General features: G+C 49.8%; 1 protein-coding gene across 1 annotated transcript in view; it reads left to right on the forward strand.

The window, feature by feature from the left end:
* Window positions 1–14707, forward strand: part of Myo7b (myosin VIIB) — a 75337-nt gene that overhangs the window by 51442 nt on the left and 9188 nt on the right. The window contains exons 22-33 of the mRNA XM_041660264.1: window positions 1062–1232; window positions 1345–1554; window positions 1709–1873; window positions 4720–4847; window positions 7375–7501; window positions 8109–8228; window positions 9283–9456; window positions 10277–10504; window positions 11452–11619; window positions 12707–12824; window positions 12916–13042; window positions 14041–14204. Coding sequence (XP_041516198.1) covers window positions 1062–1232; window positions 1345–1554; window positions 1709–1873; window positions 4720–4847; window positions 7375–7501; window positions 8109–8228; window positions 9283–9456; window positions 10277–10504; window positions 11452–11619; window positions 12707–12824; window positions 12916–13042; window positions 14041–14204 — 1900 coding nt within the window. The remainder of the gene's footprint in view (window positions 1–1061; window positions 1233–1344; window positions 1555–1708; window positions 1874–4719; window positions 4848–7374; window positions 7502–8108; window positions 8229–9282; window positions 9457–10276; window positions 10505–11451; window positions 11620–12706; window positions 12825–12915; window positions 13043–14040; window positions 14205–14707) is intronic.

Consider the following 14707-nt stretch of genomic DNA (forward strand, 5'->3'; position numbering starts at 1 on the left):
TACATGGAGACAGACAGATCCCTCGAGGTCACTGGTCAACCAGCCTAGCCCTCCGGGTGAGCTGTCAATGAAAAATCCTGTCTCACAAAACAAAAAGCTTACAATATAGACAACTCCTGAGGAACAACGCAAGGTTGTTCTCTGGTCTACACACACACACACACACACACACACACACACAGAGAGAGAGAGAGAGAGAGAGAGAGAGAGAGAGAGAGAGAGAGAGAGAGCAAGCTGCATTTTAAAATCCCACTATGCAGGATCTTACCACATCCAGGATGTATCTAAGAACCAATCTCGTCAACCTCATTCTTTATTTCCGGTTCATGCTGCAAATATGATGCAGCAAAGGGATGGGATAACATGGGCTTCGTCTCCACAGACACACATGGGTCCTTCTGCACAACATACTGGGAAAGCAAGCAGGCCGTGTGAGAGGAAAGATCCTCAGGCATTTGGGTTCCTGAAGTTTGTGGACTGCCTCAGTGATGAAACTCTCCTCCCTGATAATTGCTAGAAATGAAGAGGCCTGATGAATCATCTCTACTCGTTCTAGATGTTAAATTTTATGATTGGGCAAAGTGAATGGCTCAGTTGGTAAAGTGTCTGATGTAAGGACCTGAGTTTGAATCCCCAACATGCATGAAAAAAATCCAGCGACGGTGACATTCACCCGCAACCCCAGCTCTGAGGAGGCAGAGGCAGGGGCCTCCCTTGGGCTGGATAGCCAGCCCGTTTCACCAAATTGGTGAGCTCCAGGCTTAATAAGAAGTTCTGTCCCATGGGAAAAGAGGAGGAAGGGGGAACTGTGGTTGGTGTGTAAAATGAATTAAAAAATCTGTCTCAAAAAAATGGAGAGCAACTGAGAAAGACACTTGTGCACACATGTCATGTACACAAAATTATTATTATTTTAGGGGAAACATCTTTATTTGGACAAATGATGGCAAGATAAGGGTTGCTAGGCTTCTGGGGTGCTCTGCCCTGTGATGGTAAGCAATGTTGCACCCTGGAGGTGAGCCCTGCCTGTAAGTGACCTTCTCTCTATTGGGTGTATACAGGAACCTCGGGTCATTCTGGCTAGCAAACCAAAGGGTCAAGGTGCTGTCCCTGACAGGAAGCGTAAGTCCATCTATGACATGGTCACCGACACAGAGATGGTGGAGAAAGTGTTCGGCTTCCTCCCAGCCATGATTGGAGGCCAGGAGGGCCCAGCTCCGACAGGCTTTGAGGTAAGACAGTCCAAGCAGGGACGGGAGGACCCTTCTCGGGCTAACTGGGACTTGTTGCATGCACTCCATTGGCTGAAGCTTGGCCCATGTCCTCCCTGTTTGGCCTTCCCAGGATATGGAAGTAAAGACTCAGAAACTGCCTGAAGTTGATCTGGATGCAGTGCCCATGACGGAGATGCCTGAGGAAGATAGGGACGATTTGGCTGAGTATACCTTCCCCAAGTTTGCCGTGACTTACTTCCAGAAATCATCCAACCATACCCACATCCAGAAGCTGCTCAAGTACCCACTGCTCTACCATGAAAACGAATCTGACCACCTGGTACCAGCTGTTCACTGGTTTCTGTGTAGCACAGCCCTGCTCCCCCACCCCAGAGCCCAAAGTCTGAGCTGTGGTCCAGAGGAAGTAAGCAAAGGGCCCAGGTCACATGGACTCCAGTGCTGGAATCAACCAGGCCTCCTGTCTCATTCTCCAGGCGGCTCTAGCTGTGTGGCCCATCATCCTGAGGTTCATGGGGGACCTTCCGGAACCAGTGCTCTACACCAGGAACAGCCTGAGTGACTCGGTGACACGGCAAACACATAACAGCCTGAACAAGGACAGAGGCACTCAGGGCCCACAGCACAATGGACACGCACAGGTATGCGGTGAGGACAGCAGACAGAAGAACTCGGGAAGCTGGGCAGAAGCCTAGTCCTCAGACACGACTGTGTCTGGGAAGGCACCAGTCAAGAGCGGCATCAGGACAGTTGGGATGTTGCAGTCGTGAGTGGAGAGGGGCTTCTAAACTCCCACTATTAGCTTTGACTAATTAACATTTAAAAGCAACAACAGATTTTTGAGGCTGGGGCTATGACTCAGTTGGTAGAGTGCTTGCCTAGCATGAACAAAACCCTGAACTTGATCCCTAGACAAGGTAGGAACATACTTGTTATTCCAGCGCTCAAGTCCTAGACGCAGGAGGGTCAGGATTTCAGGGTCATCCTTGGCTATTTAGCGAGGTGGAAGTCAGAGAAAAAGATACGGAGAAGGAAAATAAAAAGGGCCGGGGAGCTGACTCAGTGGATGAGAGCATTTGCCATGAAAATCAAATCCCGCCCCCCCAAAACCAAGCCAGAGGCACAGTAGCTTGAGCATCTAAGCCTAGCACTCCCCTGAGGAAATGGGAAGCAGTCAGAAGACCCCCAAAGCCTTAGTGTGTACAGTGATGATGGTGCCCCATATCAAAAAAGACAGTGAGAACTGATGCCTGAGGCTGTCACCTGACTTTCACACGTACGCTGGCTGTGCACACATCTGTACGTACGCATGCGCACGCGCACACACACACATCAAAACAAAACAAAAAGCAGATGCTACTACTGAATGACAGCCCAGTAGATAGCTGTTACTTTTCTTCATTTAATCCCCAGGTATGCCAGTCCTATAAAGTATCGATTATTATGTTTATCAGTCAGGGTGAACACATATGTGGGAGCTGGTTTTCAACCCACTATGCTGACTCAGAGAGCGAGTTCCTTTCTTATTCCTTCCTGTGCCTGAGATTGAACCCCAACCCTGGTATGGGCTAGGCATGCTGAGCTGTACCCCCAGCTGAGCTGTTAAGAGCCTGTACTGCTCCTCCAGAGCACACAAGTTCAATTCCCGGCACCCATATCAAGCAGCCCACCAACATCTGTAACTCCAGTTGCAGGAGACCCAATGCCTCTGTCCTCCTCTTCATTCGTCTGTACACCCACAGACACACATATTTAAAAATAATTCAAATAAAAGCTTTTCTTTAAAAAGCTGTGTGCTCGTGACCTTGGCACTGGCAGGGTAAGAAGATTTCTGGATCTTACTGGTCAGCCAACCCAGCCAGCCCCGCCAAATCTGCGAGCTCTAAGTTGTATAAAACACCCCGACTGAAAAAGAAAGTGGAGGGGCTAGAGAGACGGCTCATCAGTTAAGAGCCCTTGCTGCTCTTCCAGAGTTTGCTTCCGAGCACCCAGTATTTATAACCACTTCTAAGTCCAGCTCCGTGGAATCCAATGCCTTCTTCTGACCTCTTTGGGCACCACACATAAAAATATTTAAAAATTATATTGTGAAATCATTGAAGAAGATCGCTGATACTGATCTCTGGCCTCTATCTACACTCACATACATGTGCATGTTCACCTGTGCCCTCAGCCCCACACACGCAAATGCCTATACAGATGTTTACATACAGACAGGTTAAATATAATTCACAATATCTTTTGGCCAAGGCCTCTTCCAGTTTCATGCAATGAATTAACCAAAATCGAAAGGAATTACTTAAGCAGCAGTGATAGTAGGCAGGGAGCCACTGCAGAAGTCCAGGAGGGCTCCACACCCCAGGTCACTGAAACGTGAGGCCCCATGTTCCGACTAAACACAGAGGAGTCTAAAAGCCTCCACAGCCCTGACTGTGTGGACGACCCAGGGTCAGTGAGGCTTCCTGATCTCCAGAGGCATGAGCTCTACCCAGTGTGTTAGGTAGTGGCTGCTGCGTAATAGGTCACCCTGAAGCACAGCAGCTTAAGACAGGGCAGACTGGTTCTTTCTGAGAGACGGGAGTGGCTTGGATGGTTTTGAATCAGAGTGTCTCAAAGATGCTGCCAAACTGTCAACTTTCACCGGAATAATCTGTAGGATTGACCCGAGTCCACTCCCAAGATCATGGAATGGTACATGGGTCCCAGCTCTATGGTGCCTGTCCTGAGCTAGCTAAGAATCCCCACAACATGGTTTTTCCTTACACTGAGTGATCCAAGAAAGACGTAGTGTCTAATCTTGGAAGTCACACACTTTGTGAGGCAGGGGCATAGCCAGAATGGGGATGTCAGTAGATCACATCGGAGGCAGATAGCCTTCCCAGGGACTCCAGAAGACAATCTGTCCTCTAAAGGGTGGACATAGAGACACTGGACTGACTTCCTAGGGTCGGGTCTCAGTTTTCTTCCACACACATTTGTTCCATAGGCCAAGCAAGCCCTGCCCATTCTCCAAGCCAACGTTTCACACTTAGTTCCTGTATTCCAAATCAGCTTTACCCAGACAGAACTTGTACCTGGCCCTGACTTGACCTCAACCCAAGCTCAATCTCTTACCAAGCTCTAATCTGGGCAGCAAAATCTCACAGTGATGTCATGGTGGCAAGATGCACCCTCTGTCCCCACCTGTGCTATTGCTTTGTAAATTGAGCCAGAAAGTGGCTGAGTGTCAAAGACAAATGCCCTAGCCCTGGTGGCTACATGGTCAACCCCGCGAGCACTAACACTCCCTTGGTTCCCTGTCCACTTCCACAGAGAATAAGCAGCTGAGACCAAGAGTTCTGTGATATCTCCTCATAAAGCCAAAGTGGTCTTCATGGATCACTGGCCCGATGAGAGCAGCTAGATTTGTCTGTCTTGGCTCGGTATCGGATTGGTGCGTGGTTCCAGCAGGGTCACAGCTGTGCTAACAACTGTCCGTGAACTCTAGGTGGCCAGAAAACTGAATCCTGGTGAAGAGGCATTCAATTCTGATGTCCCTGTCTCAGAAAGACCCATGTCTAACCTGGAGAAGGTGCACTTCATTGTGGGCTATGCCATCATGCATCCCGGACTCAGGTCAGTCTCCCCTGGCTTCTGATCAGGACATCAGGCCACATCATTGGCACTTAGTCCACGGTGGCATCATCTTATTATCTGCCTTGAGGTACCAGCTCTTCTCCTACTCTCTGGTCTGGGCCTCTTCTAGGTAAGACCTTGGCATAGTAGATGACAGAGCCACCCAGGGCTCTCTTCCTGACTTATTAAGAAAAGTTGTGAGATGGTTTGGTTGGTAAAATGTTTGCTGCACAATGCTGGATGACCTGAGTTTGATCCCTAGAGCCCACATCATCAAAAAAACAAAAAACCAAACAAACAAAAAACCTAAGTCAGAAAAGTAGTGTGAACTTGAACTTGTAATCCCTGTGCTGGGGAAGTAAGGACAGGGGGATCTCTGGGACTTGCAGGCCAAAGAGTCCAGCCAAACCAGTGAGTTCCAGGTCAAGAGACCCTGCCTCAAAACATAAGTGAGTAGTGTGGAGAGCAACCAAGGAAAACATCTACAAGATCACACACATAGACACACCTACACATTCCTGTGCACAAGAGGGGAATAGGAGGACCACTGGCCAAACCCAGTTCTTGCTTTTTGTTTCTGTTTTTTGCTGGAGAGAGGTTTAGTATAGAGAGCCTACTAATTTTTTATTGAAAGATTTTTTTTTAACAAGATTGAATTTTAATATGATTCCTCCTATAAACCTTGGTCTCCGCAATAAAGATGCCTGCAGAATGTAGTAACTGTTTTTACAGTTATTTTTCCCCCAACACAATTATTTTTATTTATTTTGGTCAGACAGTTTTAAGACAGGTCCATATGGGCTCAAGAATCACCCGCTTCATTTTGTTGTTTTGCTTTATTTTTTGAGGCTCACTGTGTAGCCCAGGCTGGCCTGGAACTCCTGATTTTCCTGCCTCAGCCTCCCAGGTACTGGGATTAGCCTGGCTCTGGGTCTTCATTCTAGCACAGGCTTTAGTACAGGACCCTGTAAAGGAGAAAGTTCTTCATTATATCATATATGTTAAAATATATGTGCTTATATATACTGCATGTGTAATTTGTTACCTCACTCAGGATAACTTTTTTCTCCTTCCATCCATTTACCTTCAGATTTCATAATTCTTTTTAACAGCTGAGTGATAGTCAGTTTAAATGTGCCACATCTTCTTTATCTATTCTTCTGTTGATGGACATCTAGGTCGTTTTCAATTTCTGGCTTTTATGAAAAGGGGCAGCAACGAACAAGGTTGAGCAAGTGTCTCTGTAGTGAGATGAAGCATCCTTTTGGGTGTATGTCCAAGAGTGGTACAGTTGCACCTTGAATTAGACCTATTCTCAGCTTCCTGAGGAATTGCCACACTGATGTCCACAGTGGCTGCACAAGTTTGCACTCTCACCAGCAATGGATGAGTGTCCCCTTACCCCACATCCTCCCCAGCATAAGCTGTCATTTGTTTTATTGATCTTAGCCATGGCAACTGGTGTGAGATGGAATCTCAGAGTAGTTTTGATGTGCATTTCCATGATCAGTAAGGATGCTGAACATTTCTTTAATTTATCCTAGATCATTTATATTTCCTCTTTTGAGAATTCTCTGTTTATATCTGTACCCCGTTTTTAATTGGGTTGTTTGTTTTCTTGAGGTCCTGGTTTTTTAGTTCTTTATACATTTTAGATACTAGCCCACCATCAGATGTGTAGACGCTAGAAATCAACAATAGACAAGAAAGAGAGCACACAACTCGCCACTGAATGAAAATTGAGTCAAGACAAAAATGGAAGAAGGGAATTAAGATTTTTCTAGAATTCAATTAAAATAAATATGTAACATACCCATATTTATGGGGCAAATTGAAGAGGCAAGCTCATAGGACTAAGTGCCTACATTTTTAAAAAAATGGAGAAATTTCATCCTAGGTATTTATTTTTGAAAGATTTATTTATTATGTACACAGTGTTTTGCCCAGAAGAGGGCACCAGATTTCATTACAGATGGTTGTGAGCCACCATGTGGTTGCTGGGAATTGAACTCAGGATCTCTAGAAGAGCAGCCAGTACTCTTAACCTCTGAGCCATCTCTCCAGACCCATCGTGGAATTTCTAGTAAATTGACACTCAAAAGTAGACACCACATCCCCTCTTTTCTCAATGCTGGAGGAGGTGACCATCTCCAGAGTACGGCATAGCCACTTAAGGCAGAGGAGAAGGAAAGTCATTTGAACTAACTGTGAGGTTGAGGGAAGCAAGTTGGCTTATACATGAACCAGGGAGAGGACCAAGGACAGCAGCAAGTGCAAAGGAGGCCACCATGGGCAGAGGGGGTAAGGGGAGCAAAGACCCAAAGGAGGGGATATCTTGGAAAGAGGACTGAAGGCAACACCCTGATTAACTAGGAAGGGGGAGCTGGAAGAGGGCACCTGGAAGACATATGGTGATGGGCACTTTCCTAGGCTGTGCTAAGACTGGGAAAGGTGGGATCCTCCACTGCCGTGTGCCTGAGAGCCCCGTTGTGCTCCTCTCTCAGACCCTGTGGTCTGTGTCTTTCAGAGATGAAATTTACTGCCAGATCTGCAAGCAGCTCTCTGGGAACCACAAGACAAGCAGTGTGGCCCGGGGCTGGATTCTGCTCAGCCTCTGTCTGGGCTGCTTTCCTCCCTCGGAGAGGTTCATGAAGGTGAAGAGAGCTGAGCTGGGGTGGGACTGGACTTGGGAGGGGCAGTCTACAGCAGGGACAGGCTCTGAGTCCCCTGAACCCTGGGACAAGACCAGAAATCACAGCTAACAAGCTAGCAGCAATACTACACTATTCTTGGCCTCCATTTTCACATCTGGGAGGATGCTTTACTTGGCTCCTTCAAGCTCCTATCCAGGACTGCAGGGCCACTGCCTGTGGTCCCAGGCACAGAAACAGTCTTCAAGACTAAGTTGGAGATGGACTGGGTGTGTAACTCAATTGGTAGCATGCTTGTCGAGCATGCATGAAGCCCTGGATCCAATCCCCAGCACCACATAAACAGGCAAATGATGTATGTCTGTACCGACCCTGCAGAGGTAGATGCAAGAGAAGCTGACATAACTGTCCCACAAGCAGCTGAACTTACTGATGTACAGTTAGGGTCTATCCTAGTGTGACTAGAACCCAGGTCTTTTTCTGTGCTGGGCAAGTGATATCAACTGAGCTATATCTCCAGCAATGAAGAGTTTTAAGTTGACTTGGGCAGAAAATAGAAGGCACCTCCATTCTAAATGTCCTCTTCTTCCTGCCATTTTCTCACCACTAGTATCTGCTGAATTTTATTAGTCAAGGGCCAGCCAGCTATGGGCCCTTCTGTGCCGAGCGCCTACAGCGTACCTTCTCCAATGGGGTGCGCTCAGAACCCCCCACCTGGCTGGAGTTGCAGGTAGGTGTTGACAGGGATGGGAGATGGGCAGTATAGGGTAGGACACCCTTATCCTTGGCTCCTTCCACCTTCTCTATGGTGTCTTCTTTTTAAAACAAAATTATTCACTTATTTGTGTGTGTTTGTGTGTATGTATGTCGGTGCGCGCATGTGTACACACACACTGCATATAGAGGTCAATGAAGAGCTTGCTGGAGTCATCTCTCTCTTACCGTGTGGGTACCAGGAACTAAACTCAGGCCACCAGACTTGTCAAAAAGTACCTTTACTTGCTGGGCCATCTTATTGGTCCCTCTGTTGCACCTTCTGGGCCACCCCTGGTACTTAGCGCAGCATATCCTTCAGTCTGCCTTCCTGTTTTCTTCCTGTCTCCTGCCTACCTGGATGGAAGTTGCAGCTACTGTTCTCTGTGAGGAGCACAAACAAATTGCTCTTAGCTTCCAGAAGGCCATGGCCCTGCGAGTCGGCTGCTTTTGTAGCTCTATTTGTCGGGAGCTGGCACCACCTCTCCCTGCTTGGTCTCAGACCCTGCGAGTTCCCACGTCCTCAGTTACTCCAGACAACCAGGAGAGGAGCACTCTGACTCACGCAGTGCCTGTGCTGCCCCACATGGAGACTGCAGGGCTCCTCTGGCTACATTTCTTCCACGTTCTCTCAGTTCCTAAGTCCACAGGGCTTCCTCCCATTCGCCCTGAATTGTTGATGACTGTGAAGCCAGTTACACCCCCACAGCGCTGTGCTTAGGACTCAAGGGCTCAAACCGTTGACTGAGTCAACCTCAGCACCCTGGGTTTTCATCTGAGTGTGGCCAGTTATGGCCTGCAGGCTGCACCCCAGGGATACAGAGACCACTATGTATCAAAAGTCTACTACTCATCAGCTACGAGTGGGCAACACAGACCATTGGACAGGGCGCCAAGTCTCAGCCAGACCCTGGTATTCTGAGGACCTCACCCTCAGGACTTCACAGGGACAAGCAAACTTAGGGATGGGATCCTCTAGGGCCTATCAGTTCTGGGACCCAGGACTACAGGCGCCATCTGTCTGTCCCCAGGCCGTCAAGTCCAAGAAGCACATCCCGATCCAGGTCATCCTTGCAGCTGGAGGGAGCCTGACTGTCTCTGTGGATTCTGCCTCCACATCCCAAGAAGTCTGCCAGCACATCGCTCAGAAACAGGGCCTCAAGGACCAGCTGGGCTTCTCCCTCCAGGTCGCTGTGTACAACAAGGTATCAACTGGGGGTCTTAGCCTACAACCAGCCTTCCATATACACCAGAGCCAGAGAACCCTGAAGCTCAAGTCTGTACCTCATTAACCTGCCCTAGCTGCGTCCTCAGCCATCATACACACACTCATGGGCATGCACATCTATACACATGTGTGTACAGACATTCATGTGTACACACGCACATATATACACATTTCAGAAATGCCTCATACGAGATGTCCAGTCCTTCTGCCTGCATATTCATAGGCCAACAGTTGCATCTTTATCCAGACAGGGCCAGACATGAGCCTTCCCCACCTCACCCCCAAACTCAGGAACACTAACTCTTGCCCAGGAGAGTCTAACTCTACCTCCGTTGGGAGAGTTTTTGGGAGCGATGGACAGACTATGATCCTTATAAAGACACCTTCTGAGGGCTGAGGAGTCAGTTCAGTAGGTAAAGCGTGGGCAGGAAACATGAGGACCTGAGTTCAATCCCCCAGAACCACGTAAATAATCTGAACAGGGTGGCATTTGCTGCAATACTTGCCCTAGGTTCTGTGAGAGATCTTATCTCAAAAACTAAGATTGAGATCGATTAAGGAAGACTTGCCACCCACCCATGACCTCCTCAAGCATGCAGATGCACACATATATACATGTACATACAAAAAGGGGAAAAAGGAAAGAAGCTTCGGTGTCCGGGTGGACTCAGGAGTGGCTTCTTGGCTGACACAGGGCATCACAGTCTCTGTCTTCCACAGTGTTAAGGGCAGGTGTCTCCATGGGTCTTGGCCCATACTAGCTGTTAACCTCTCTTGCCCCCCGATTCTGGCCTCAGTTCTGGTCCTTGGGCAATGGCAGTGACCATGTGATGGATGCCGTGGCCCAGTGTGAACAACTGGCCCGGGAGAGGGGAGAGAGCCAGTGCCAGTCCCCCTGGCGCATCTACTTCCGGAAGGAGTTCTTCACCCCCTGGCATGACTCCCGGGAGGACCCTGTGAGCACTGAACTCATTTACTCCCAAGTCCTCCATGGAGTGTGGTCTGGCGAGTATAATTTTGAGAAGGTGAGGAGCCCTGAAAAGTAGCCCCATTCCTAGCCTGTGGCCATTGGGATGCTCCATAGCAGAGGGACCCAGAGACACGGAAGTAATAAAGAATGCGGCAGATAGGAGGCAGAGAGATGAGGAGGTAGTGACAAGGGTCGGGTGTGGGACCTAAACTGGGCACAGCCATCTCCCCGCATGCCTGGCCTGTGTCTTCTTCCAGTAGGCTGAAGGTTTGTTTGGGCATCTGGGATCCTAGGCACCCACAGCATTGGGCAGGGAAGGCGTCCCTATCTGCCTTTCACAGCAGCTGCTCCACTGGGTCCTGGGGATCAGGAATGTGGGCCTCAGACCTGAGGCTGTAACTCAGTTGGTAGATTGGTCCCTAGCCCCACATAAACTGAGCCTGGTAGTGAACACCTGTAATCCCCGCAACTGGAGGGTGAAGGCAAGAAGAGCAGGAGTTCAAGGTTATCCTGGGCTACATAGGGAGTTTGAGGCCAGCCTGAGATACATGAGATCTATACTAAGCTCTGGGGAGGGGGCCTGGAGAAGAGGGGACAAGGAGGAAGAAAATGCAGAGGAGAAGAAGGAGAAAAAGGAGGGGAGAGATGGGAAGGGAGAAGGGGAGCCTTGGGTCCACATCTGGAATGTATAAAATGCCAAGAGCTCTATCAATGGGGTGCACTGTGGTGCTGTGGCAGCAGGTGCAAACACGGTGGCAATCCAGGAGGCTGCTGGGACCCAGCAGCCACAGCCATCCCAGAGATCTGCCTGAGAGGACGGCCACTGTGCTGTCTTGGCATGGAGAACTACAACCACTCAGAGCTGCAGTGCTGGGGAGGGGTTAGGATAGGTGGCTGCTCCTGCTTCCTACCTCATCTGAGGGGCTGGCTGGTAAGACCCACGGCGCTGAGTCAGGAGCAGGCCCTTATGCCTCTCACACTCCCGCTGTTGCTGGCACACAGGAGGAGGAACTGGTGGAGCTGCTGGCCCGCCACTGCTACGTGCAGCTTGGGGCCACGGTGAAGAGTGGCGCTGTTCAGGAGCTGCTGCCCAGCTGCATTCCCGCCAAGCTGTACCGGACCAAGTCTCCAGAGAAGTGGGCTAGCATCGTCATGGCTGCCCATGCCAAGGTCAGCTGTGGCAGGCCGGGCACTCTGGCCCTGAGCCTTTCTTTGAGGCAGTTTGAGAGGGATTGGTCCCTTCCCCCAAGAGTCTCCCCACGTGTCAAGGTTTGGGAAGCTTTAACAGACACAACCCTGACTCAAGGGACAAATGTCTCCTCTAGCTCAACACCTCACTATAGGTTCCTGTCACCTGCTGCTCTCATCCCTCTCAGTCTCAGGTTTGTCTGCCCAGCAGCACCTAGCTGGCTCTGTCTTCAGGGCCAGAGATTCCACAGCTGCTGGATGCTGACAATTCTGTGACCCTGGCCTAGGCTCATCATTACTTCCCTTCTTGCTCACCCCCAAGCCTCTCAGTGTCCCCTCACTGGGCACATGGGAAATCTTAGGTCAGTGTGTAGACAGACATCATAAGTGTTTGGTATATGTGACAAATGGCCAATGCACCCTTCATATATGATGTGGCCCTGAACACGTTTAAAGTCAGTGCATGAATGTTTCAAAGTAGAAACAAGAAATGATGTTTGGTCCATCACAGACACAGCACAGTGGAGCGTGTTAGGAAAGGAAAAGACAAGCCAGATAAAGAAGGGAACTAGAAGGAAGAAAGAAGCAGACACCTCTGCAAGGTCCCAAATATGAAGAAAGCCAGAGTGAGGTACCCAGGAGCCAGGGACACACAGCAAGACAGTCCTTATAGGCATATGTTGGCAACAGTGAGCCTATGCTTGTCATCTCCTATTGCTGTGATGAAACAGCGTGTAAAAGGAGGAGGGGGTGTGGGGATGGCTCTGTGGATAAAGAGCTTGCTGTGCAAGGCTGACAACCTGAGCTCAGATCTCCCTACCCATGAAAAGCTGGAGGAAGTAGCACAAGCGTGTGCAATCCCAGTGCACACCTACAGGGAGGTGGGAGGCGAGGACAGGAGAGTCACTCTCCAGAACACTGGGAGGCAGCTAGACAGGCACATGCCACAGTGAGCAACAAGAGACCTTGTGTCCACCTGATGGAAGGCGAGGACCAACACTGGAGGTCCTTTGCCCTTCCATATGGCGGGGTGATGGAGGTGGTGTCTGGGGTTTCCCGCTCCGTATAGGCCCCGTATACCCAGGCCAAAGCCAAACCACTGGCGGTGAAAGAGCAGACAGTGGAGGTTGCCCGTTTGCTGTGGCCCCTGCTCTTCTCCCGGCTATATGAAGTCACCACACTCTCTGGTAAGAGCATCTGGTGTGGTGGTATTGGGGAGAATAGGGGACTGCCCCTGGTGGCCAGCATGGCCTTCACTCTGGGTCACCTTCTGACCAGGCCCCAGCCTTCCCAAGACACAGCTGATTTTGGCCATTAACTGGAAGGGGGTGTGCTTTCTGGACCAGAAGGAGAGGACACTGCTGGAGTTGTCCTTCGCAGAGGTCATGAGTCTGGTTGCCAACAGGTAAGCCTCAAGTCCGTTAGTTCACAACCTGAGTCCTTGGTTTAGGTGTATGTGGAACTCAAAAACAGACATGGAGAGGGGGAACTTGCTGTCCTCAGGAACCAGGATGCAGTAGCCAGACAAGGATAGCAACCACAGCACGTAGGCACACCCCCACTCCTAGGGTTCCAACTCCTAGGGATTCTTCCAAGAAATCTGGAAAGTCCTTCCCCGGCTCCTTGATCACAGTCTTGACAGGTCAACTACCCAGCACTTTCCTGGACAACCAACGTCCTCATAGCATCCCTTGCTGTATTAGTAAATTGTCTTCTTGCCATGCAAAGCTACCTAGCATAAGCAACTTAAGGAAGTAAGATTTGTTCTGACTACAGTTTGAGGGTCCAGTCCATCATGGCAGGCAAGGCGAGCAGCTGGTCCCATTGTGTCCACAGTCAGGATGCAGAGAGAGAGAGAGAGAGAGGAAGGATGCTGGTCAGCTCATTTTCTATTCAGTCTGGGATCTGAGCCTATGGAATGCTGCACCCACACTTAGGGTGGGTCTTCCCACATCAGTTAATCTAGAAACCCTAACAGATATATCCAGAGGTTTGTCACATAGGTGGTCTAGATGCTAACAATGCCACAATCAGTATTAACTATTTCACCCATTCTGTAGAGAAGTAAACTGAGGCACACCAGATGGGTAACTGTTCCAGGGTCCAGGGTAAGCCTATAGCATTCTGTGTGATGTTCCTCACTATCTACCACACATGCAGGGGAGTGGTGCACCCCACTGCCTCAGGCCCAAACATCTGCTGGCCACTTGTCTATCACCTAAGATACTGCCTGGGACTTGGACCAACCTGGATTCAGACCAAGCTCTTTCGAGGACCCTGGAGGACTCCCTTGTTTCCCCAAAAGTAGCAGTAGAATTGTGACCTTCTCAAAGGCTGCTTGGGGGCTGAATCAAGAGAGAGTAGGGCAGACTCCAGGTCACACTGCTTGCTTTGTGCCCTCAGGGAGGCCCCAGGTGGCCAGCGACTGCTCCTGTCCACACTGCATGAAGAGTATGAGTTCGTCTCCCCCAGCAGCGTGGTCATTGCAGAGTTAGTGGCCTTGTTCCTGGGAGGATTGAAGGAGAGGTCTGTGTTCGCCATGGCCCTGCAGGACAGAAAGGCCACAGGTGCCCACTGGGAAAGGGATGGGGTGGCAGCTCATGGATCTAGTAGATAAGGGTGGCTTTCTCATATCCACAAGACCCAAAGCAGGGCTTAGAGATGCAAGTATCCATATTCTGGGGTCAGCAAGGTCCATCTGAAGGAGGTAAAGGAAGACATCTTACACATATATCCCAAGGCCACCAATGCTTCCAGTCATTAGCAAGGTTAGCTCATCCCTGGAGGAACTTACACACCATCCCTACAACCATCCCATTATCCCATTCTACAGACACCAGACCAAAGGCTCAGAGAGGGGATAATTCACCCAGCACCACGCAGCTACCCTGACAGCCCTTACTCCAACAAGAGCTGGGCCGGAACCTATAGACCAGCGTCAGGCTCCAGACCTCAGCCACAGACACTGATTACATTTGCAGGCAAACTGATCAAAACCAGATAAAAAGGCTCTGTAGGAGCCTTAAACTATGTGAGGAGCGTCAGGCCAGAGAGGGTTGTCCTGAAGCCC

The sequence above is a fragment of the Microtus oregoni genome, unplaced genomic scaffold (genome assembly GCF_018167655.1).
Source record: "Microtus oregoni isolate MIOR12 unplaced genomic scaffold, Mior012 000011F_ref0000422, whole genome shotgun sequence".
NCBI classification, from domain to species: domain Eukaryota; kingdom Metazoa; phylum Chordata; class Mammalia; order Rodentia; family Cricetidae; genus Microtus; species Microtus oregoni.